Source organism: Rhinopithecus bieti, unplaced genomic scaffold (genome assembly GCF_001698545.2).
Source record: "Rhinopithecus bieti isolate Rb0 unplaced genomic scaffold, ASM169854v2 scaffold_15821, whole genome shotgun sequence".
Taxonomy (NCBI): Eukaryota; Metazoa; Chordata; class Mammalia; order Primates; family Cercopithecidae; genus Rhinopithecus; species Rhinopithecus bieti.
The window spans coordinates 1,424,503-1,448,526 of NW_016808598.1; the positions used below are offsets into that span (position 1 = coordinate 1,424,503).

The 24,024-nt window shown below is 36.9% G+C and overlaps 1 protein-coding gene across 7 annotated transcripts in view; it reads left to right on the forward strand.

The window, feature by feature from the left end:
* The window catches only part of MEF2A (myocyte enhancer factor 2A), a 98,855-nt gene that overhangs the window by 53,182 nt on the left and 21,649 nt on the right, over nt 1-24,024 (forward strand). For 3 of the 7 annotated variants that reach the window (XM_017886889.1, XM_017886888.1, XM_017886892.1), the window contains exons 4-7: nt 1,787-1,936; nt 4,632-4,851; nt 5,643-5,702; nt 21,686-21,873. In XM_017886889.1, the coding sequence (XP_017742378.1) occupies nt 1,787-1,936; nt 4,632-4,851; nt 5,643-5,702; nt 21,686-21,873 (618 nt within the window). Of the gene's footprint in view, nt 1-1,589; nt 1,722-1,786; nt 1,937-4,631; nt 4,852-5,642; nt 5,703-21,685; nt 21,874-24,024 lie in introns of all 7 variants that reach the window. The other 4 variants (XM_017886894.1, XM_017886891.1, XM_017886890.1 and 1 more) reach the window with 2 other exon arrangements.

The window sequence follows — 24,024 nt, forward strand, 5'->3', positions numbered from 1 at the left end:
TGTTTATATTCCACTTCGTTCAAGAAAAAGGGAGTAAAATAAACATCCATAATTATTGCTAATCATATTTAAAGGATACTAAGATCTGCTATGAAATAATTAAAAATATCTTTAGATCTAATTTAATCATTTATTGATGAACTTCTCTGGGACTAGTTCAGTGATCAAGCTTTGTTTCCTAATAAAGCTCTGTTAGTTAGGCTTACTTGGAAATTTTAACTTCTTAATCCTTCTGTGCAGTTGGCCAGAAAATTAAGAAGTCTCAGCCATTTCAGTGTTGAACCCTGTAACTCTACTTTAAGACCCACCAGGATTTTTTTTAAAAGAAGAAGGAAAGAAATTAGACATTCTGAAAGTAAAGGAATATTCTGTATATCTTCAAACTCTTGGTTTTTAATTTATTTTTTTAAGTACCAGACAAGTTATTTCATGATGACTTTAAGTTAAAAATCAGAAAACCAGCTGTTTTTTGCATTATACTTACCCCAAAGTAAGTTAAAAAAAAAAAAGTCAGTATAATCCGGGAGATATTTTAATGGCACTCAAGAAAATTCTCCAGAAAGGGCCAGGCACGGTGGCTTACGCCTGTAATACCTGCACTTTGGGAGGCCGAGGTGGGCAGATCGTAAGGTCAGAAGATCAAGACCATCCTGGCTAACATGGTAAAACCCCCGTCTCTCCTAAAACTACAAAAAAAATTAGCCGGGCATGGTGGTGGGCACCTATAATCCCAGCTACTTTGGAGACTGAGCCTGGAGAATGGCGTGAACCTGGGAGGCGGAGCTTGCAGTGAGCCAAGATTGTGCTACTGCACTCCAGCATGGGCGACAGAGCGAGACTGCATCTCAGAGAAAACAAAGAAGAGAAAATTCTCCAGAAAGTCAAATCAGTGGATTAAATCAAACCATGAAATACACTCTGAATAACTTTTGAGTGCAAATTTTAAAAGTATGTAAAGTCACTAATAATTCATACATTCTACATAGGAAAGAGTCATTGCAGACATAAGTAATTATCAAGTTTGAACTTTTATATTTCAAAGTTATACAGGAAAGTGAATAATAGGAATGAAATTATTGGGATATTGTGCTGATTCTGTTGAGTAAGGTAAACTCTTGATAGGCAGAAAGGAAGAGTACGTGAAATTGCTGAAATGTTCAATTTATAAAGATGCGATAACTTCTCAAAGTATCATTTTTATGGATTTCTATTTTAGTTCTTTCATGCATTGGTTATGTTGGATAAATTGATCATAGAATTTTAAATTGATAAATTGATCAGGCTTTAATCAGATTTGAGTTTTAACTGTCAGAGCAGTGAGTAATTTAGTATTTTAAGAAGTTTTGAAAGGAAGAATCTAAACAAGTAAATATTCCTTTTCTCTTAACATACAACGGGAGGATTAATTTTACTTATATATAATGTTTATCTTATTTGAAGAAGTAAGTACATTTGTGATAATTTAGAAACCGTTTCAGTGGCTCTTGTATAATTCAGTTCATTCCGTCTGTGCTCTCTTAATAAATTTTACAGAAAAACTCATGGCAAGTTAGCATTATTTGTGTGTGAATTTTCCAATTGTATTTCAGACTTTAAGAAAGAAAGGCCTTAATGGTTGTGAGAGCCCTGATGCTGACGATTACTTTGAGCACAGTCCACTCTCGGAGGACAGATTCAGCAAACTAAATGAAGATAGTGATTTTATTTTCAAACGAGGCCCTGTAAGTACTTTTACTTTACCTCTACTTTTTATTTGTTGATCCTTTTTGTTAACTTCATTATTTAGGCTCTGAACAAGAAGGAACACAGAGGGTGCGACAGCCCAGACCCTGATACTTCATATGTGCTAACTCCACATACAGAAGAAAAATATAAAAAAATTAATGAGGAATTTGATAATATGATGCGGAATCATAAAATCGCAGTGAGTACTAAAGTATGGTTTGTGCTTTTATCTTGTGCATGAAGAGATTGACCAAACAACTTGTTGCTTATTTTTATAGTGGGTGATAACAACAATAAGTAGAAGGGAAGAAAGGCATTGTATTAGTATTTTTTATAAAACTTTAAAATTACTGAAATCTCATACATGTTCAGTATCTTAAATGTAGAGGTGAAGAGAAAACATGCCGATCCAGACTTTGCTACTTCTTACCCCAATACCTTTGGATAGGGCACCTCAACATCTTGAATTCTTTCGTCGTCTGTAAAGTGAGTTGGTTCTCATGATTTTTAAGGTATCTTCCAGCATTAAAATTCTATGATTTATATTATAGAATATGTATAACTTTCCCTCTATTCCCATGACTTAAAAACATTTATGTTCTTCAATAGATCTTGAGAAAGCAAAGTGTATGGTAGTTAGGTTTGTTGCAAAACTTGTTTTTTTTCTAAGTTATTTTCAATTATTTTGTATAGTTGCTGTAATAGTAGAGCTAAACTTACTGCTTTGCAGTTTGTTAATGTCCCCAAATCACTTAGCAACAATACCACCAAATTTTGTTCTTTTTTTGTGCTGTAGATACTAAGGAAGAGCAGCTTGGTTTAATTTTAATTTAAGGCAACAGTGTTCTTAAACTGATTGCAAAGCAAATAGTGACTTTACAGTTTCTGTATACTCATTCATCTAACCGTAGTGAAAGAGTATTTTTCTTTGAGCTCATGCTCCTAGACTTCATAGTTCTTCAAAGAATTCTCACTGGAATCTTCATTGGCAAGAGCTACTTAAAACAGTTATTTTGGATCTAATTTCCTAATTCTGTATATATAGGCCAGCCTCCCTTGAACAAATTAGTTTCAATGCTGATATTTATTTTATCAGAGTTAATTCTCTCAAAACTATGCCCTAAAGTATGCATGATGGATCATGTCTTCAGAGTAGTCCTGTACTACAGGTTGAGTATCCCTTATTGGAAATACTTGGGACTAGAAGTGTTTCAGATTTGGGATTTTTTTCAAAATTTGGAATATTTGCATATGTATAATATCTTGGGGATGGGACCCAAGTCTAAACATTAAATTTATTAATGTTTCATACATACCTTATACTCATGGACTGAAGGAAGTTTTATATAATATTTTTCATAATTTTGTACATGAAACAAAGTTTGTGTACATAGAACCATCAGAAAGCAAAGATGTCACTGTCTCAGCTACCCATGTCATAGGTCTTGGCCACATGTGGAGCATCATGGGGAACCTGCTGTTAGCATGTGTAGCCTACACATGTGCCATTTTATTACCCTTTGTGGATGTGTTTGCGTGAGGGAATCTGAGTGGGCACAGAAAAGATATATTGAAGCTGATGGGAGACTGGAAGGTCCTTTTCCCCTTGGAGACACTGAATAAACTGTGGATTGTATGCCTGCGTTTCCATACATCAGGTGTGGGATTCTCTATGGCATTATGTTGGTGCTTAAAAAGTTTTGGATTTTCGAATTTCAGATTAGGGATGCTCAACCTGTATAAGAAGCCAGCTCACACAAAAAAATGGCTTTAATGAGTTACTTTTGGGCAAATACCATTATTATTCTTAAAAACAATACAGTAGCAAATGAAGGGATGTTGTTGACCTTGCAGTTAATGTTAAAGCTGCAAAGATATTGCACAAATAAAAGTGTTTTACTTTTGAAAAAAATTGCCATATACCCACTGTTTTATATTTGTTGATGTATTATAATTTTTCTACATGAAATAAACTATTGAATAAAGTACAATAAAATATATTCTTCCAACTTTGAATTAGCAGTGTTACCTTATTTTTGTATGTTACTCTTTTAAAATGAGGGCACAGTAAAGTTGTTTTATTTTCTCCCACTTTAAATTCTAAAAAGCAACATATATTTATCATGGTTAACAAGCATATTGTAAATGGTCTATGGAGGAAATGCAAGAGGAAAATATTAAAAAGGGGGCATGGAATAATTTGGAGGGAGGGAAGGTTAGCATTTACAATATTTGTAATTTAATCTTTATACAATTTAAAGAAGATACCAAAAACTTCATTACTTTTATTACTGGCTTGGTTAGTAGTTAATTTTGTTGTTTAAATTAGATTTCTTTGCATTTTCATTTAACTCAAATTGCATTGTTATGTATGTAATTACTTTTTTTACCTCTTAGTTTTGCCCTTTAGAAATTTAGTTAATCAGAATGGGACATATTTATGATTTTTCAGATTTGACATACTAAGTTAATAATGTGTGTATACACTTTTCTCCTTCCATTATATTTGGTATCTCTCAATAGAAATGTAATGTTATTAAGGTTTACATCGAAGTGCCAATTATGCTTACTTGGTGACAGTGATATATTTCGTAATGTCTAAATTTGACAACACTACTTGATTATCAGATTTATCCTCTTAAATTTGTCTTTATGAATATTTGAAATACAGAATATAGATAGTATATATTAATATATAAAATTGAAATTGAAAAAGCTCCTGTCAGGCATATTCATGTTCAAACATAATTCTAAAGAAAATAGCTTTAAGCTGTAAATTGGTTAAGAACCTATCCCTATCCTCTACTTTTAGTAACTTGAGTTACTTTGCCACATTAAAGTTCAAAAGTTACTTTGTAGATGAATATGAAACCAACAGTTTTTTCCTTCTTTTTCTTTATTTACAGCCTGGTTTGCCACCTCAGAACTTTTCAATGTCTGTCACAGTTCCAGTGACCAGCCCCAATGCTTTGTCCTACACTAACCCAGGGAGTTCATTGGTGTCCCCATCTTTGGCAGCCAGCTCAACGTTAACAGATTCAAGCATGCTGTCTCCACCTCAAACCACATTACATAGAAATGTGTCTCCTGGAGCTCCTCAGAGACCACCGAGTACTGGCAATGCAGGTATGTAGTGATACCTATTATGCTGGTTCTTTAATAAAGAGGGTGAAAAAAGTCATTGCTAACATAAGCAGTTTCTTATTTTGCTATTCTTAATTGTATTGTTTTGATGAGCAAGAGTCACTGCTACATGATTGGCCTCATTTTAAAGTATTTTTTTGAAGATCAGTTGTGGGTGTAGCATTGTGTCGTACAAAGTAGAACAGTACTGAGAACCTGCCATTTATATGCTTTCCTTCTCATGGGAAAGCCATACTTTGACAGGCAGAAAATTTAGTTAGGTATCACAAGCAAGGATTTAAAGTAGAGTGTGAGCCATTCATGTTAAAAATATGGGTGACAGACTTACCTGATTGGAGTTAGAGTATCTTTTACATCTCCTCCTGCCTGAATTACTTCATTAATTCAGTAGAATTTACATTGCATTTATTGTATTAGTTTACATAATGCAATGTCTCCTCTCCCTTAAGTCCTAGATTTAGTTTAGTGATTTAATCATACTCCCTACATACTGCCCCCATTTTTATCAGTGTGTACTATTTTGGTATTGATGCAATACCACTATTTGGTATTGAAGGCAACATCAAGCTTGAAAGGTAAACTCATATATGTGAGATATGCAACTACATCAGATTACATATTAATGCCAACTTCAGACTGAGCTAGTTTTTTGTGTGTGTGTCTTTTTAGAATTAGAGTGAGAGTTACCTCTGTTCGGTTCACATTCGGTCAGGTAAAGAGACCTAATTCATATTCATTCTGTGCCCTCTGCCTTCTCTCCATAACGTTATTAGGTGGGATGTTGAGCACTACAGACCTCTCAGTGCCAAATGGAGCTGGAAGCAGCCCAGTGGGTGAGTGAATTCCTACTATTTCATTTTGTAGGTATCTATCCTATCTGAGATTAAAGGAATGTTGTTCCTGAAATAAAGCTTTCTGGGAAATTTCCTTCTGAAGGGTACTTTTACTAATACTTACCATTTTTTTAAAACACCCCTGTTTTATTCCTTAAAATCTTAAGGAGAAACTTTCTCCGTCTTCTCTCCTTACCAAAGTTAGACTGTTACCTGCTTTATCTTACAATAGCATGAGATGTTTTCAGAGAGATTAGAATGAAAAGAAATGGTGGATCTGTCTACTTCTACAGATAGAAAGATAATTAAGAGTTTTGTCTTGGCTGGGTGTGGTGGCTCACACCTGTAATCCCAGCACTTCGGGAGGACGAGGCGGGTGGATTGTCTGAGCTCAAGAGTTTGTGACCAGCCTGGGCAACACCATGAAACCCTGTCTCTACTAAAATACAAAAAAAATTAGCCCGGCGTGGCAGTGTGCGCCTGTAATCCCAGCTACTTGGGAGGCTGAGGCAGGAGAATTGCTTGAATCCAGGAGGCAGAGGTTACAGTGAGCTGAGATCACGCCACTCCACTCCAGCCTGGGTGATAGAGTGAGACTCCTTCTCAAAAAAAAAAACTTTGGAAATGATTGAATGACTTAATAAAAATGATGAGGAAGAAATAAACAGAAACATCAATAAAGATATTAAGACAAGTTACAAAATAATGACTTAAAGTAGGAATAAATGCCTAATTGTATCTGTCACAGTATTAAATGTTTTAATGGAATTAAACAGATAAGACCTATTGTGGAGTATTACTTAACAGAAAACAGTTAAATATGGGAAAATACATAAAGGTCGTACCAATTAAACACAAGGGCTGCTACTCTTGTATGTGTATTTCCAAATATTTATGGGTTTTTTCAGCTCTTGTTTCAGTTGTTTGTATGCCTACATACTCTTTTGTGTCCCTTTTGCATATGTTTTGATTCCCCAACAAAATAATAAGTTCAGGGCCCACCAAGAATTGTAAGAGTCTAGTATGCTTCTCTCACATTGGGTTGACACCCCAAAAGGCTGGAGTAAACCAGAGATAAACAGTTCTTCTTAGTAGCAACATCTTATATATGCATCATACAGTTTCTTTTTTTTTTTTTTTTTTTGAGATGGAGTCTGGCTCTGTCCCCCAGGCTGGAATGTAGTGGCACGATCTCTGCTCACTGCAAGCTCCGCCTCCTGGGTTCACGCCATTTTCCTGCCTCAGCCTCCCAAGTAGCTGGGACGACAGGTGCCTGCCACCATGCCGGGTGAATTTTTTTGTATTTTTAATAGAGACGGAGTTTCACCGTGTTAGCCAGGATGGCCTCGATCTCCTGAACTGATGATCTGCCCGCCTCAGCCTCCCAAAGGTTTCTTAAAATTAGATTATAGTGATTAGAAATTAGATTTAGGGGTTCCAGGATGCCTGCAAAAGCAAATAGTCTCTGGAAGAATAAAATAAGCCTGGCCCATATGGCAGAACCCCATCTCTACTAAAAATACAAAAATTAGCCGGGCGTGGTGGCAAGCGCCTGTAATCCCAGCTACTCAGGAGGCTGAGGCAGGAGAATCACTTGAGCCCAGAAGGTGGAGGTTGCAGTGAGCCGAGATCATGCCACTGCACTCCAGCCTGGGCAACAAGAGCAAAACTGTGTCTCAAAAATAAATAAATAAAAGAAGAAAACACCATCTCAGACCTTATTATTTCTAACTTGGCACATAAGCTGATGAACTAGGCACACACACAGATAAAGCAAATGAAAACTTGCAGAAATAAACAATGGAATCAGCCTCCTGGGAACTCCAGAATTTGGAGTTATTAGGCACAGACTTTGACTTTAATATAACAGTGTTTACTGTGTTCAAGGGTATTAAAAAAAATTTGAGAAATGCAGAGAACTGAAATGTATTAAAAAACTAGAAATTTTAGAACCAAAAAAACCTGTAATGTTAAGAACTTAACAGATGAGCTTAATAACAGATTGGACAAAGCAAATACAAGAATTAAGAAACTAAAAGATAAGATAGAAAATTATCCAGAATTTTGGAGACACAGAGGAATGGAAAATTAAAAAGAAGACCCAGAGCATGCAATAAACAGGAGTAACATACATTAAATTGAAGTCCCAGGAAGCAGTCCGAGAAAATTGGGCAGAAGCAGTATTTGAAGAGATCATCACTGAGAATTTTTCAAAACTAACCCCGACAAAAAAGCCACAAATTGGGAAGGCCTATAAAACTCACGTGGAATACAGATAATGCTGTGTTTTATGAGAAATTTAAACCTTTATGAACAAAAGACTGGGAGATGGTGAACTAAACCTGCTTCTCAGAAAGTCAGAAAAGGACAGCAAATTAAACCTAAAGTAGGTAGAACCAAATTATAAAGACACAAGCATTGAAATAGAAAATAGAAAGTTTTCTATTTCAGGCATGGTGAAACAGATGATCTCATACATGCTTTTGTGGTATTGTAAATTAGTAACGATCTTTCTGGAAAGGTTTTGGCAAGATGTTTCAGTTGTCATAAAATACAAATATTGATACTGATATAGAAAACATAAATTGAATTAACAAATACTGATTATTTAAAAGACTAATAAAATTGAATGTTTTCAGTAATATTCTATTCAAAATATTTTCTAATTTCCATTTTATCTTTTTAACCTAACCTGTAAGTTATTTAGAATTATATTTCTTAATTTCAGATACATGGGGATTTTCTAGTTATCTTTTAGATATTACTTTCTAACCAGATTGTTTTGTTACCAGATAACTTACCTCTATATGATTAACTTCTCTGAAATTTGCTGATGATACTTTTTAATCGGCCAGCATATGCTCAGTTTTTGTTTGTGTTGTATACTGGAAAAGAATGTTTATTCTGTATTATAAGCATGAGTTGCAAGTTCTACTCGTTTTAAATGTTTTATCTGTATATGTGTAATAACTTACTGTATCAGGTCCAGTTTAGAAACTTGTGATAGGTCAGTTCCAGATAGTTTTGCGTTACCTTTAAACCATATCATTTTTACCAATATTGTCATTTTCAAAAGCATAATTTGTTTATAGACGAGTCTTCCATTTGCCTTGTTCATATTTTGATATTTGTTGCATCTTCTGCCTGCTTCCCTAAAGCTGGAATACTTCAGGCCCATGTACTGTTGAAAGAAGAGGCATCCTTGAGACTTTCAAAGCACTGAACAAACTCAGGAAAGGGAAAGACTTCTTGAATAAGAAACCAAAGAAAGCCTAATGGAAAGATTGATTTGCTTGTATTAAAATTGGAAACTTTGTGCATCAAAACACTGTAAAGAGAGTAAAAGGCAAGACAGAATGGGAGAATATATATAGTATATATACAATCAATAGAGAGGGTTTTTTTTTTTTTAAGAATACCTACAAATGAATAAGAAAAAGAAAACTGGACTTTGAAAACGTGCATGAGAACACATGCACTTCACAAAAGAAGCATCTGATAAATGTGAAGAAATGCTCAGTCTCAGTAGTCATGGAAATGCAAAATTAAACCACAAAGAGAGAACACTGCACACCCACCAGAATTGCTAAAATGAAATAGATGGTATACCAAATATTGACAAAGCTATGAAAAAGCACAAACTCATACACTGGTAATGGGAGTACAAGTTGCTGCAATCATTTGGCATTATCTGCCTAAGCTGCAGATAACGTGTATTCTGTGACCCAGCATTTTCACTCCTCCTTATGTACTGTACAGAAATGCATTTGTGCACGAGTACCAAGAGATACGTAAAAGAATGTGCACAACATTATGTTAAAGTCAATATCTAGAAATAGTACAGATCTCTATCAACAGTAGAATGCATAAATATAAGAGAGTACATTCATATGGAAGAATATTATACTGCAATGAAAATGAAACCACAGCAGTTCTCAACATGGATGAATGTCACCGAACATGAATTAAAGAAGATAGATACATACTCAGGATTCTATCTATATAAAGTTTGAAAAGCAGGCTAAAAAAACTACAGTGTTTGGGATGCTTGTGTAGACAGATGGCAAAGCCATAAAGAAAAACCAAGAAATTAGTGTAAAATTCACAATAGTGGTTACTTTGGGTAGGTGGGACTATGGGAATATTTTAGGGGGCCCAATTATGGAAACTTCTGGGGTTCTGGGAGTATTCTTAATCTGAATGGTGGTTACATGGATCTTCATTTTGTGATAAATCCTTAACCTATACATTTTTGTTTTGTACATTTTCTGTTTATGTGTTACATTAGCAAGAAAACAGTTTTGAAAATAAAAAGTACACTAGATATAATGATAAAGGAACTGTAACAACAAATATACAGGTACTTTTTAAATTATAAGAGAAAATAATGTACATTTTGTGGTATTTATACTATTCCAAAATCCAGAGAGAAAATTTATAGACACTCACACTCACATTCACACACAAAGTATAGGTAGCCTTTGAGTCTTTGGACATTGTTGTCTGCATGTGGCAGCTGGAACTCAGCACCCGTCTTGAGATCATGAGATAAGTCAGTTTAAGATGACAGGTCAAAATGCCAAGGTTGATAAAGTGAAAAGCTGGTGGCCCTCAGTGTTGAGCTGCTGAAGCAGCTGAGTCTGGGACCACTCTTCCCGCAGACTTCTTATATGAGATAATACATGTTCCTCATTCTCCAGAGGAAAAAAGTAAGATAAAATCCAAGCAACAGATAGGGGAATGTTTAGTAATGGGCATTTAATTTTACCAAAATACACAATTCAAAAAAGAAACCCAACTAGTATTTTTAAAACTGAAAAGGTTGTTCATCATTGGTAGTAATCATGAAATTCAAATTAAAATGACAAAACAATAAAATACTACTGCTACTTACTAATTCCCAACTGTTAGCACTTTTTATTGTGATGTTCAGTGCTAATGAAGGCGTGGTGAAACTGATGATCTCATGCATGCTTTTGTGGCATTGTAAATTAGTAACAATCCTTCTGGAAAGGTTTTGCAAGATGTTTTAGTTGTCATAAAAAGGTTTATACTTCCAAGCCCACTAATCCCATTTTTGGGAATCTTTCCTGAAGAGGTAAGTTAGAATAAGCAAAGCTTCATTGCAACTTTATTTGTAGTAATGAATAATAGGAAGAAATCAACATATTCAACAATATGAAAATGAAGTAAATGAAATTTCAACTGAATTTCTTTTTAGTTATGATTTAAAATGAGCAAAAAATATGAGCATGGAAAACAAAAGGGAAAATCCAAAGAGATTATAATACTTAATGTTAAGATGGTGGGTCTGTAAGGGTTTTTCACTCTTTCTAGTTTCTGTGATGCTGTATTAATACCGTTACCTCTACAGTCATAACATCTTTATTTTAGTAAATTAGAACATTTCTTTATTTTTACTTATAACTTGTTTTCCATTTGTCATCTGTGCAAATAAAACTTGACAGCTTTGTATATACTGTAATTTGTATACATCTTTCATAGAGGTAATTTGCTTATTTGATTATTATTTACTAGGTATATTTCTCTACTGGGAGTTTATATTTGATACTCGGTTTATACTGTAGTTCAAATGACTTTGGGGACTTTTTACTTTGGGCACACTTTTAAATATCAAGCATAAAATAAAGTCTTAGGTATCTAACAACTTCACTTTTTAAAAACATGTTGAGAAAGAGAAAAAACATATATGGTACTAGACATAGAAAGGCTCAGGATGCTCTTGGAGTTATTTGGGGTTGAATGAAGGTAAAATAAGGGTTTACATTGTAGCAGGCGCATTGGCAATTAGAAAGAAGAGATGGAAGAGGCGAAAGATATAAAGAAAGCTTGATTGCTCTGAAGGTGGGGATGGGATGGTGGAAGCCAGCAGTAGTAGAAGTCTTTAGAACAAGCTGAGTTGAGATGACAGCAGCATGTCTGGGTGAAAGTGGCCACCAGATTATTGAATATGGACTGGAAATTAGGAAGGACAAAGCAGAAACCCAGTTTTCAGTCATTCACATGGAGGTGATAGTTGAAGTTGTATGTGCTTCAGCATTCATGCTTCATGAAGATGCTGAAGTTTCTGAAAGAGAAGAAGATATGTTGCCTTTTGGGGGCTGCCCACGTGGGATTGAGATGGGGAATATAGTATTCAGAAAGAAAAGCAGACCCCATGAGCATTGCCTATTTTTGTTATAAATTTTTATTGGACAGGATCCATGTTGTCTATTTTACAGGAAATTTCATTGAATCAGGTACATATGCATTCAGTTATTTCAAAACCTGTGATCTTATTTATTTATTTATTTTATTTTATTTTAGACTAGTCAAGTGCAGTAGTGAGAAGGGGGTAAAGAGTAGAACAAGGAGTTTGATAAGTTGAGATAACTCACTCCCTTCGAAGCAGCCTGTATCTTTTCTACTTTCAGAAACCTCAAGCAGTTCTTTGCACAAATGACATAATTTTATAACTGTTAAAATGTATTTTTGTTTATTGAATAATCAGCTGAATGTCAAATTTTATGACAGTTTTGCCAAATATGATTGAACTTTGCTTTGGATGAGTTTTTCAGAATCCTTTGAAGTTTGCTTATCAGTTTGGACTTCTGAAATGAATTCGTAATGAAATATTAATGACATCATTGTCTGCAGTTTAACCCTAGAAGAGTAGTATCTAAGGACACAGAGTACTTGCCAGCTACTTGAGTGCATTGTTTCAGCTGATGTGATTTATATTTTGGAATATGAGCCAGACTGATGGAATTGATTGACCTATCTTACAGCTATAGGACTGTAAGTGAGATCAAGTTCTGTTAAGTTTCTGAAGGCATAGGTATGCAGTTGGCTCAAGAGCATTTTTTTCACATTTGTGTTAGGATAGTAAATTACCTTGAAATCTGGAAACATATTTTAACAATATTAAATTGGATTTATTCATTTAGAGTAGATACTGTAGTTCCTAGATTCGTAAACTGTGACAAGATGAGTTATATACTGAAAGTGTTTCCCTCGGAAGTCTATCTGAAAAATGTCTTCATTTTTGTGATAAAAATTGAGCTGGAGGTAAGAAGGTATATGTTAGGGTGTATGCCACTGCACTGTACAAAATAACAAGTCATGCATAGGAGGTTCTCTTAGCTTCAGCCTGGCAAGTTACCAAACACTTACATCATCCTTTACTCATTATCTGCTACTGACTCCTGACTTTACACCAAGAAATACTGTGCTTTTAGGTCCCCACTTACTCTTGAAATTTGGTTCTCATGAGTTACCATCGTGTCGTATCTATCTAAAGGACCGTAGACTGCACGTGGGAAAATAGTATTTGTGCTTCTTGATGAGGTGTGGCTCTGAATTATTTACATCATTTTATGTCTTTGAGAGGAAATTCTACTTTCTCCTTCAGATTTGAGTATAAATCAAGTAAAGAAGACTCTTCTAAATAATACCAGAATCAGAACACATATTCATGCCATTGTATATTTAAAAAAATTATTAATCTGACAGTCTCATACTGTTACGCAAAATGAAGTTTCTATTTAACCTTCCTATTTTTGAATAAAATTGTTTATTAAATATTTTTAATCTTTCAAATGTCTGGCTTAGCAATTACCTCCATCCAACTCATAGATGATCTCTACTCCACAGGATGGCCTGGTGAAGTGGTTGTTTTTTAAACTGTACTGCTTTCTGAAGCTTAACAGGATGCAGGAAATTACTCTATGGGGTGTGGAAAGGATTTAATACATACCCCTTCAAGATAATGAAAGCAGAATGCAGGAAATAACCTCATGAGGTTAACTGAAATACCAGTCCCCACAGCAAAATTAGATCATACATATGAATTAAAACTGAGTGGATCACTTGGTAAACATTTTGGAGGAAACAAGAGGAAGGTGGGGGTAAGGAAGAAAAAAACCACACTAATTATCTGGAGCTCAGAAATTCTTTTGTTTGTTTGAGACAAGATCTCACTCTGTTGCCCAGGCTGGAGTACAGTGGCGCGATCTCGGCTCACTGCAGCCTCCGCCTCTGCGGCTCAGGCAATTCTCCTGCCTCAACCTCCCTAGTAGCTGGGATTACAGACATGCACCACTATGCCCTGCTAATTTTTCTTCTCTTTGTGTGTGTGTATGTGTGTGTGTGTGTGTGTGTGTGTTAGCATAAGTTTTTATTTAATGACTCCCAAAGGTGTAATAATATTTACTCATGGAAAGTCCTTAATAGCATTTTAGCACATAGGAAATCTGTATGTAACTAACAGATATATACATCTGAGTTTAGCTCGAATTTGAGATAGACATGATCATCACCTTTTCAGAGGTCCACATAGCACTAGCTGATTTCACTGAGCTTTTAGTAAATACCAGAAACTATTGTTGTTTTCTTACATGAATTTTATTACTTAATACATGAACTCTACAAGAGATGTTACTACCTCCTTCCTCAATTTAAGGAAATATGGCTTAAGGAGGTCAAATAACTCACCCAGGGACAAACAGCTTGTTCAGAGACCCATAAAATTTTTGAAATGTTTCAGATGTTAGAGATACAATTATTTTACAGGAAAGTAGAAATACTATTCTAGTTTTTTTTTTTTTTTTTNTGGACTTTGCTTGAGGTCCACTCCAGACCATGTTTGCCTGGGTATCAGCAGTGGAGGCTGCAAAAGATAGATTATTGCTGAACAGCGAGTGTTGCTGTCTGATTCTTGCTCTGGAAGCTTCGTCTCAGGGGTGTACCCAGCCATGTGAGGTGTGAAGTGTCGGTCTGCACCTAGTGGGGGATGTCTCCCAGTTAAGCTACTCAGGGATCAGGGACCCACTTGAGCAGGCAGTCTGTCCCTTCTCAGATCTCAGCCTCCATGCTGGGAGAACTGCTGCTCTCTTCAAACTGTCAGACAGGGACATTTACCTCTGCCGAGGTTTCTGTTGCTTTTTGTTTAGCTATGCCCTATCCTCAGAGGTGGAGTCTACAGAGGCAGGCCGGCCTCCTTGAGCTGTGGTGGGCTGCACCCAGTTCCAGCTTCCTGGCGGCTTTGTTTACCTACTTAAGCCTCATCAATGGCAGGCACCCCTCCCCCAACCTTGCTACTGCCTTGCAGTTAGAGCTCAGACTGCTGTGCTAGCAATGAGGGCGGCTCTGTGGGTATGGGACCCTCCCGGCCAGGTGTGGGATATAATCTCCTGGTGTGCCATTTGCTAAGACCCTTGATAAAGTGCAGTATTAGGGTGGGAGTTACCCGATTTTCCAGGTGTTGTGTGTCTCAGTTTCCTTTGGCTAGGGAAAGGAATTCCTTTCCCCCTTGTGCTTCCCAGGTGGACATTTTCTTTATCCACTTGTTTGTTGATGGACATTTAGGCTGGTTCCATATTTTCACAATTGCAAAATGTGCTGCTATAAACATGTGTGCATGAGTGTCTTTTTCATAAAATGACTTCTTTTCTTCTGACCCAGTAGTGAGATTGCTAAATCAAACCATAGTTCTACTTTTAGTTCTTTAAGGAATCTCTGTACTGTTTTCTTCAGTGGTTATACTAGTTTACATTCCCACCAGCAGTGTATAAGTGTTTGCTTTTCATCATATCCATGCCAACATCTATTATGTTTTGATTTTTAAAATAGGCTATTCTTGCAGGAGTAAGGTGGTATCTCATTGTGATTTTGATTTGCATTTCACTGATAATTAGTGATGCTGAGCATTTTTTCACGTGTCTTTTGGCAATTTGTATATCTACATTTGAGAATTGTCTATTCATGGCCTGTACCCACTTTTTGATGGGATTATTTGTTTTTTTATGGCTGATTTGATTTCCTTGTAGATTCTGGATATTAGTCCTTTGTCAGATGCATAGTTTGTGAAGATTTTCTCCCACTCTCTGGGTTGTCTGTTTGCTGATTATTTCTTTTGCTTTGCAGAAGCTTTTTAGTTTAATTAGGTCCCGTCTATTTATTTTTTCTTTATCATATTTGCTTTTGGGTTCTTGATCATGAACGCTTTGTCTAAGCCAATGTCTAGAAGAGTTTTCCAATGTTCTAGAATTTTATGGTTTCAGGTCTTAGATTTAAGTCTTTGGTTTATCTTGAATTGATTTTTGTGTAAGATGAGAGATGAGGATCCAGTTTCATTCTTCTACATGTGGCTTGCCTATTACACCAGCACCATTTGTTGAATAGGGTGTCTTCCCCACTTTATGTTTTTGTTTGCTTTGTTGAAGATGAGTTGGCTGTAAGTATTTAGCTTTTTTTCTGGGTTCTCTCTTCTGTTCCATTGGTCTGTGTGCCTGTGTTTATACCAGTACCATGCTTTTCTGGTAACTATAGCCTTGTAGTATAGTTTGAAATGAAATAATATGATGTCTCCAGATTTGTTCTTTTCGCTTAGTCTTGCTTTGGCCATGCAGGCTTTTTTGGTTCCATGTGAATTTTAAGATTTTTTGTCCCCTAGTTCTGTGAAGAATGATGGTGGTATTTTGATGGGAATTGCTTTAAATTTGTAGATTGCTTTTGGCATTATGGTCATTTTCACAATATTGATTCTACCCATCCATGAGCGTGAGATGTGTTTCCATTTGTTTGTGTCATCTGTGATTTCTTTCAGCAGTGGTTTGTAGTTTTCCTTGTAGAAATTTTTCACCTCCTTGGTTAGATATGTTAATTTTTTGCACCTGTTGCAAAGGGATTGAGTTCTTGATTTGATTCTCAGCTTGGTCATTGTTGATGTATAGCAGTGCTGCTGATTTGTGTACATTGATTTTGTGTCCTGGAACTTTACTGACTCCAGTAAAAATGTCATAGATGGCTTTTATTACCTTGAGATATGTCCCTTCTGTGCCAGTTTTGCTTATTGACTTTTGTATATTAAACCCCCCCGCATCCCTAGTATGAAACCCACTCGACCATGGTGTATTATCTTTTTTGATGTGCTGTTGGATTCAGTCAGCTGTTATTTTGTTAAGGATTTCTGCACCTGTGCTCATCAGGGATGTTGGTCTGTAGTTTACTTTTGTTATATCCTTTCCTGGTTTTGGTATTAGGGTGATACTGGCTTCATAGAATAATTTAGGGAGGATTTTCTCTTTGTCTATCTTTTGGAATAGTTTAATAAGATTGGTACCAGTTCTTCTTTGAATGCCTGATAGAATTCAACTCTGAATTCATCTGGTCCTGGACTTTTTGTTGTTGTTGTTGTTGGCAGTTTTTAAAATTATTGTTTCAGTCTCGCTACTTGTTATTGTTCCATGCAGAGTTTTATTTCTTGATTTAACCTAGGCAGGTTATGTATTTCCAGGAATGTATCCACCTCCTCTAGATTTTCTAGTATCTTTTTCCACCCCTTTACTTTATGTGAGTGAGTCCTTATGTGTTAGGTAAGTGTCTTGAGGACAGCAGATACTTGGTTGGTGTATTTTTAACCATTCTGCCATTCTGTATCTTTTAAGTGGAACATTTAGGCCATTTACATTCAACGTTAATAATTGAGATGTGAGGTACTATTTTATTCATTGTGTTAGTTGTTGCCTGAATACTTTTTTTCATTGTGTTCTTGTTTTATGGGCTCTGTGAGATTTATGATTTAAGGAGGGTGTATTTTCAGGTTTTGTTTCAAGATTTAGAACTCCTTTTAGCATTTCTTAGTTGTGCTGCCTTCGTAGTGGTGAATTCTCTCAGCATTTGTTTATCTGAAAAAGACTTTATCTCTTCTTAATTCATGAAGCTTGACTCTGCTGGATACAAAACTCTTGGCCAGCAATTATTTTGTTTGAGGAAGCTAAAGATAGGACCCCAATCTCTTCTGGCTTGTAAGGTGTCTGGGGAGAAATCTGCTGTTAATCTGATAAGTTTTCCTTTGTTGGTTACCTGATGCTTTTGCCGCTCAGCTCTTAAGAGTCTTCCCTTTGTCTTCACTTGAGGTAATATGATTACTGTGTGCCTGGGTGAAGATCTTTTTGCTATGAATTTCCCAGGTCTTTGAGCTTTTTGTGTTTGGATTTCTAGATCTCTAGTGAGGCCAGGGAAGTTTTTCTCAGTTATTTTCTCAAATATGTTTTCCAGACTTCTAGATTTCTCTTCTTCCTCAAGAACACCAGTTATTCTTAGGTTTGGCTGTTTAGCATAATCTCAAATTTTTTGGAGGCTTTGTTCATTTTTGTTTTTTGATTTTTTTTTTTTTTAATTTGTCTTTATTTGATTGGGTTAATTCTGTCACCGAGGCTGGAATGTGGTGGTGTGATCTTGGCTCACTGCAACCTCTGCCTCTTGGGCTGACTCAGCCTCCTTAGTAGCTGGAACTAGAGGTGTACACCACTGTGTCCTATTAATTTTTCTTTTTTTCTTTTTTCTTTTTTTTTTTGTAGAGATGCGGTTTCACCATGTTGCCCAGGCTGATTTTGAACTGGGCTCAAGCAATCTGCCCACCTCAGTCTCCCAAAGTTCTGGGATTACAGGCATCAGCCACCACATCTGACCCAGGGGCAAACCATTTTATTTCTCAGAATGCAGTCTTGTCAGGATGAGATTATTAGGATGAGTTTTAGGCCAGTGTTAAGCACACAACAGACACTCAGTTTTTGTTAGTCCTTGCATGTATATTAATACAGGAGTGTGTGGGTGTGTGTGTATTTGTAACATCTAGTGCCTGCTTATTTTTCGTGAATTCTGAAGTTTTCTTTTTTTCTTTATACTAGAATGAAAGGAGCAGAACAAATACAGCTACCCTTTCCTTCTGATGGTCCCTGAAGCTGTGGATTCTCCAGGCTTATCTGCTCTGCCATTCCTCACTCACACCTTGTTCATTCGTGCTTTAACATATTTTTCTCACATTTATCCATAATGCCTGTCTTCTGTTTTCTTCTTCTGTCATTTCAGACTGCTCAGTAGTTAATCCCACAAAGGCTTTCCTAATTAAGCTGATATATTTGTGATCAGTGCTTTCTATCTCATTGTAAATTTTGTGTGGTTACCTCTAGTTTGCCCATATTGTAACTATAATTCATGCCTATGTGATATGCCTGTTCTTGCTAACTAGATGAAAAGCTCCTTGAAGACCTGTAGGCTTTTTATGGTTTCTCGACATATACCCTCCCAGGGGCACAGTACTATATACATAATAGATGTTTGAATTTTTTTAATTTCCAGATAGTAAAGGTACTTCTATGTTTTCTGATTTTAGACAGTTGCTAGTCTTAAGGACATGGGAATGCTGAGTCCTACCCAGAGAACCTAAGAGGCCTGTTTGACTCATCAGGAACCTCTGGCTCACTATTCTGAGTATTTTGTTCTTTGCCAGCTTCATAATAAACACTTATTATTTTATTCTTCCCTGCTTTATTTGTGATTTACTTTGAAATTGAAATACCACACTGTAGTCTCTGTTTTATAAATTCACATTATATGTTTCTGTACACTGGTTACTTATCTACTTTTTATTTGTGTCATTATCTCTGCTGTTGGACTGCAAGCTGGTGAATAGTAGCTGTTTCTATTAGGATACTGTCAGTTGCAACTAACAGAAAACTACCTCAGGCTTAAATTGTATAGGGGATGTGTTAACTTACATGTAACTGAAAGATCCAGAAGTGGTACAGACTACAAGCACGGTTTAATCAGGGCTTTTACATCATTTGTTTGCTGTTCTCCTTTTTGTATCAGCTTTTTCCTCATTCCAGCTTTCTTCTGAGTCTCAAAATGACTTAAGAATAAAATGCTGGCTGGATGCGTTGGCTCACGCCTGTAATCCCAGCACTTTGAGAGGCCGAGGTGGGCAGATCATGAGGTCAGGAGATCGAGACCATCCTGGCTAACGTGGTGAAACTTTCTGTCTCTGCTAAAAATACAAAACATTAGCCAGGCATGGTGACGGGCGCCTGTAGTCCCAGCTACTCAGGAGGCTGAGGCAGGAGAATGGTGTGAACCGGGGATGCTGAGCTTGCAGTGAGCGGAGATCGCTCCACTGCACTCCAGCCTGGATGACAGAGCAAGACTCTGTGTCAAAAAAATAAATAAATAGGCCGGGCGCGGTGGCTCAAGCCTGTAATCCCAGCACTTTGGGAGTCCGAGACGGGCGGATCACGAGGTCAGGAGATCGAGACCATCCTGGCTAACACGGTGAAACCCCGTCTCTACTAAAAATACAAAAACTAGCCGGGCGAGGTGGCGGGCGCCTGTAGTCCCAGCTACTCGGGAGGCTGAGGCAGGAGAATGGCGTAAACCCGGGAGGCGGAGCTTGCAGTGAGCTGAGATCTGGCCACTGCACTCCAGTCCGGGCGACAGAGCGAGACTCCGCCTCAAAAAAAATAAAAATAAAAATAAATAAATGATAGGACATTGAGAAAATTAACATTGTAACAAATGAAGGGCAAGCACCTCATAGCTACAATCTATATTAGCAGTAGGAGCAATGCCACACATATATTATTCCAACTAATAAATTTAACTNTCCAGTCCGGGTGACAGACCGAGACTCCGCCTTAAAAAAATAATAATAATAAAATAAATAAATAAATAAATAATAAAATGCTTTCTCAGGCACAGTTTGGGGAATGTGGGAGCCTCCCTGACAATCATGGAACAATTGTTTTACCTGGGTTCTGATTGGTCATTACCACATCCAGTCCCTGTGGTGAACGAGAATGACCTGAGTCAAATGCCTGACACTAAGTTCATCTGGGGGTTGGAGAGAGGGTTGCAGAGAGTCAGCCCCACCCAGTCCATGTGGTTGCTACACATGGGAAGAAGTGGAATGACTGATTACCGTATTCATGAAAACAGGATGGTTTCATATTTATTTATATCTCAACTGGTTCCCAAAAGTATTATGTACATAGAGCATATATCACAATATGCCTGTTTCCTCATTTCATCTAAGAGAGATGGAAGGTTCTGTCAGGGAAAGTTTGAAAATAGGAATAAGATGATTAATGTGAGATAAATCAGAAATATTTAATAAGGACCTCAATGAAGATGAAAAAACAGAACCAGTGAAGTAGAGCCATAAGGAAGAAGTACTTGGTGAAAATGAGGCATTAGAAATGAGTACTGAATAAGCTACAGTCAAGAAGTTGCTCTGATACCTGGTTCACTACTCAGAACTTAATAGTAGCAGTGCCTTTGCTCTCACAAGAGTGATTGAATAGGCTGTTTTCAGACATTTTCTATAATACCTCCATTATTTTAGTCCCTCAAATGAGACTAAATGAGATGCCCTGTTAGAAATGTGATCTTTTGTTTCTTTGAAATACAGTTTCACACTGTCACCCAGGCTGTAGTGCAGGGGCATGATCTCAGCTCACTGCAACCTCCGTTTCCCGGCTTCAAGCAATTCTTCTGCCTCAGCCTCCCAAGTAGCTGGGATCACAGGCGTGCGCCACCATGCCTAGCTAATTTTTGTATTATTAATAGAGACGGGGTTTCAACGTGTTGGCCAAGCTGGTCTTAAACACCTGACCTCAAGTGATTCGCCCTCCTTGGCATCCTGAAGTGCTGGGGTTACAGGCGTGAGCCACCGCACCCGGCCAGAAATGTGTTGTGTTTTAAATCTCTCTCAGCAAATCCAAGCAGTAATGCTGTACAAGTGTCATTAGTCTTAAGCTTTATATGTATTTCAGACTTTGCTTGTCTTCCTCTGCTTATTTTTAAAATATCCAAAGATACTTCATTAGTTACCACAGGTTGAGTATCCCAATACAAAATGCTCTAAAATCTGAAACGTTTTGAGCACTGATATGATTCTCAGAAGAAGTGTTAACTGGAGGATTTTGAATTTTCAGGTTTAGGGATGCTCAGCCCTGAAGTATGTAATACAAGTATTCCAAAATCAGAAACACTTCTGGTCCCAAGCATTTTGGATAAGGGATACTCAAACCTGTAGTGAATTTTGTTATAAAATTTATTTGCAACTCAGACTGGGGAAAACTTTGTTTGTGCCAAAGTGTTTTAATAACTCTTCTCACATAATTGAATGATATTTTTCCCCCCAGGGAATGGATTTGTAAACTCAAGAGCTTCTCCAAATTTGATTGGAACTACTGGTGCAAATAGTTTAGGCAAAGTCATGCCTACGAAGTCTCCCCCTCCACCAGGTGGTGGTAATCTTGGAATGAACAGTAGAAAACCAGATCTTCGAGTTGTCATCCCCCCTTCAAGCAAGGGCATGATGCCTCCACTAGTAAGTTGAACCTTTCTTCAACTTCATTCTTTAAAACATGTATTTTATACATAGGCAGTCTGTAGCTTCCTTTGGAATTCTCTGTGCCACCATAGAATCTACACCTATTCCTAACGAATATTTCCATTCGAAATTAGTATTGAAGAGACAAGTCTATTTCAAATACACAAAGATCAGATTATGGAAATTTGCTTAACGGTTATTTAAAATTAAAGCTAAATATGAACATGGTTGGAACTGGAGGTTATTAAGTAAAATAAGCCAGGCACAGAAAGATAGATACTGCATGATCTCACTCATATGTGAGTGAGACCTAACAAAATTGATCTCGTAGAGATAGAAAATAGAATGATAGCAGAGGCTGGGAAGGGTGTGTGGGTGGGAGATGGGATGAAGAGAGGTTGATTCGTGGGTAAAAACATACACTTAGATACAAGAAATATACCCCTGTATTTGATAGGAGAGAAGGGTGACTATAGTTAGCAACATTGCAGATAGAGTATATTTCTGAGTAGCTAGAAGAGAGGACTTGAAATGTTCCCAACAAATAGAAAGTATAAATACTCAAGGTAATAGATACCCCAAATACCCTGACCTTGATCATTACACATTCTATGAATGTAACAAATATTCACATGTACCCCATTAATATGTAACACTTTTCAAATCAGTTTTTAAAAAGTAAAATACAGAGAGATTATTATGTTTAATTTTACCAGGCTAGAAGTATTAAACATGAGTTATTTGTTCTCTGTACTTTGTATACTTTCATTAATCAATTAAACATGCTTTTCTGTGAGAGAAGCACTAAACTATTAGTTAGAAAATTCTGCATACCAGGCAGGGTACAGTGGCTCACACTTGTAATCCCAGCACTTTGGGATGCCAGGGTGGGTGGATCACCTGAGGTCAAGAGTTCAAGACCAGCCTAGGCAACATGGTGAAACCCCATCTCTACTAAAAGTACAAAAATTAGCTGGGTGTGGTGGCATATGCCTGTAATCCCAGCTACTCAGGAGGCTGAGGTAGGAGAATCACTTGAACCCAGGAGGTGGAGATTGCAGGGAGCCGAAATCGTACCACTGCACTCCAGCCTGGGTGACAGAGCAAGACACTGTCTCAAAAAAAAAAGAATTCTGCATACCACAGAACTATTGTAGGATAGGGAAGAATGCACACAAACTTGAGTGAGTTATTCTCCAATTAATTTTATTTGCTTATTCCTTCTCAGAGAACCTTTCTATTTAACTGTATAAAGAATGCAGGTAGCCTCTGTTCCACTCCTTGATGACGGCTTTAGGGTTCTGGTCTCGTTTGTTTTTGAGTCTTAAGTCTGTTTATAAAGAACAGGACAATATATTTATCCCCCTTAGCCTCTTGTAGAAAAAAAACTAGAATGTATAATCAAGTTTTAAAACCTCTTAGTTTAGCAACTGTTTGACTGCTAGCATACTAAATGATATGCCAGGTGTTCTCTCTATGAGCAGTTGCTAAACTCACCATTAGAGTTTTTGCTAAGTGAAAGTGATGCTATCAGGCTTAGATAATAATTCCACATTGGTATAATGCTTTATAGATTCCAAAACACCTTCATATGTATATTGTCTCATTTAATTCTCAATTAGCCTGTGATCATTGCAAGGTAGAGATGAGGAAACTGAGTTAAAGGTTATTACTTGTCCAAGATAGTTCAAAATAGAGCCAGGACCAAATCTCTTTAAGTCTTATAGTCCAGGTCAAAAAACAAGTACTTTTTTATTTGGCGATACAGAAATCTGGAAACAGTCACTCCCAGCCTTACAATTAAAAAAACTTGGATATACAAAAAATTCATAGTTTTCCTTGAACTCATTATAGTGCTGAGATTACAGGGCAACCAACTGGCCCAGATGCTCCAGAGTCAAAGATACTGTGAGGAGAGATGACATTTGAGCATTAGGCAAGACACAGATGGTAAGAGTTAAGCTAGGGTGATTGGTGAATTGCTGGAGACCAGGTGTGCACTGACAGAACTGTGTGAAACTCCTGGGGGCCGCAGTATAAAACAGGGTGAGTCTGTGTTCTCTTGTAGACTTTTTTCTCCATGAATCCCATGGGGTGCTCAGAAGCTCCTGAAAAGGTCTCGCTGTGGTACACAACTGGGAGAGGGGA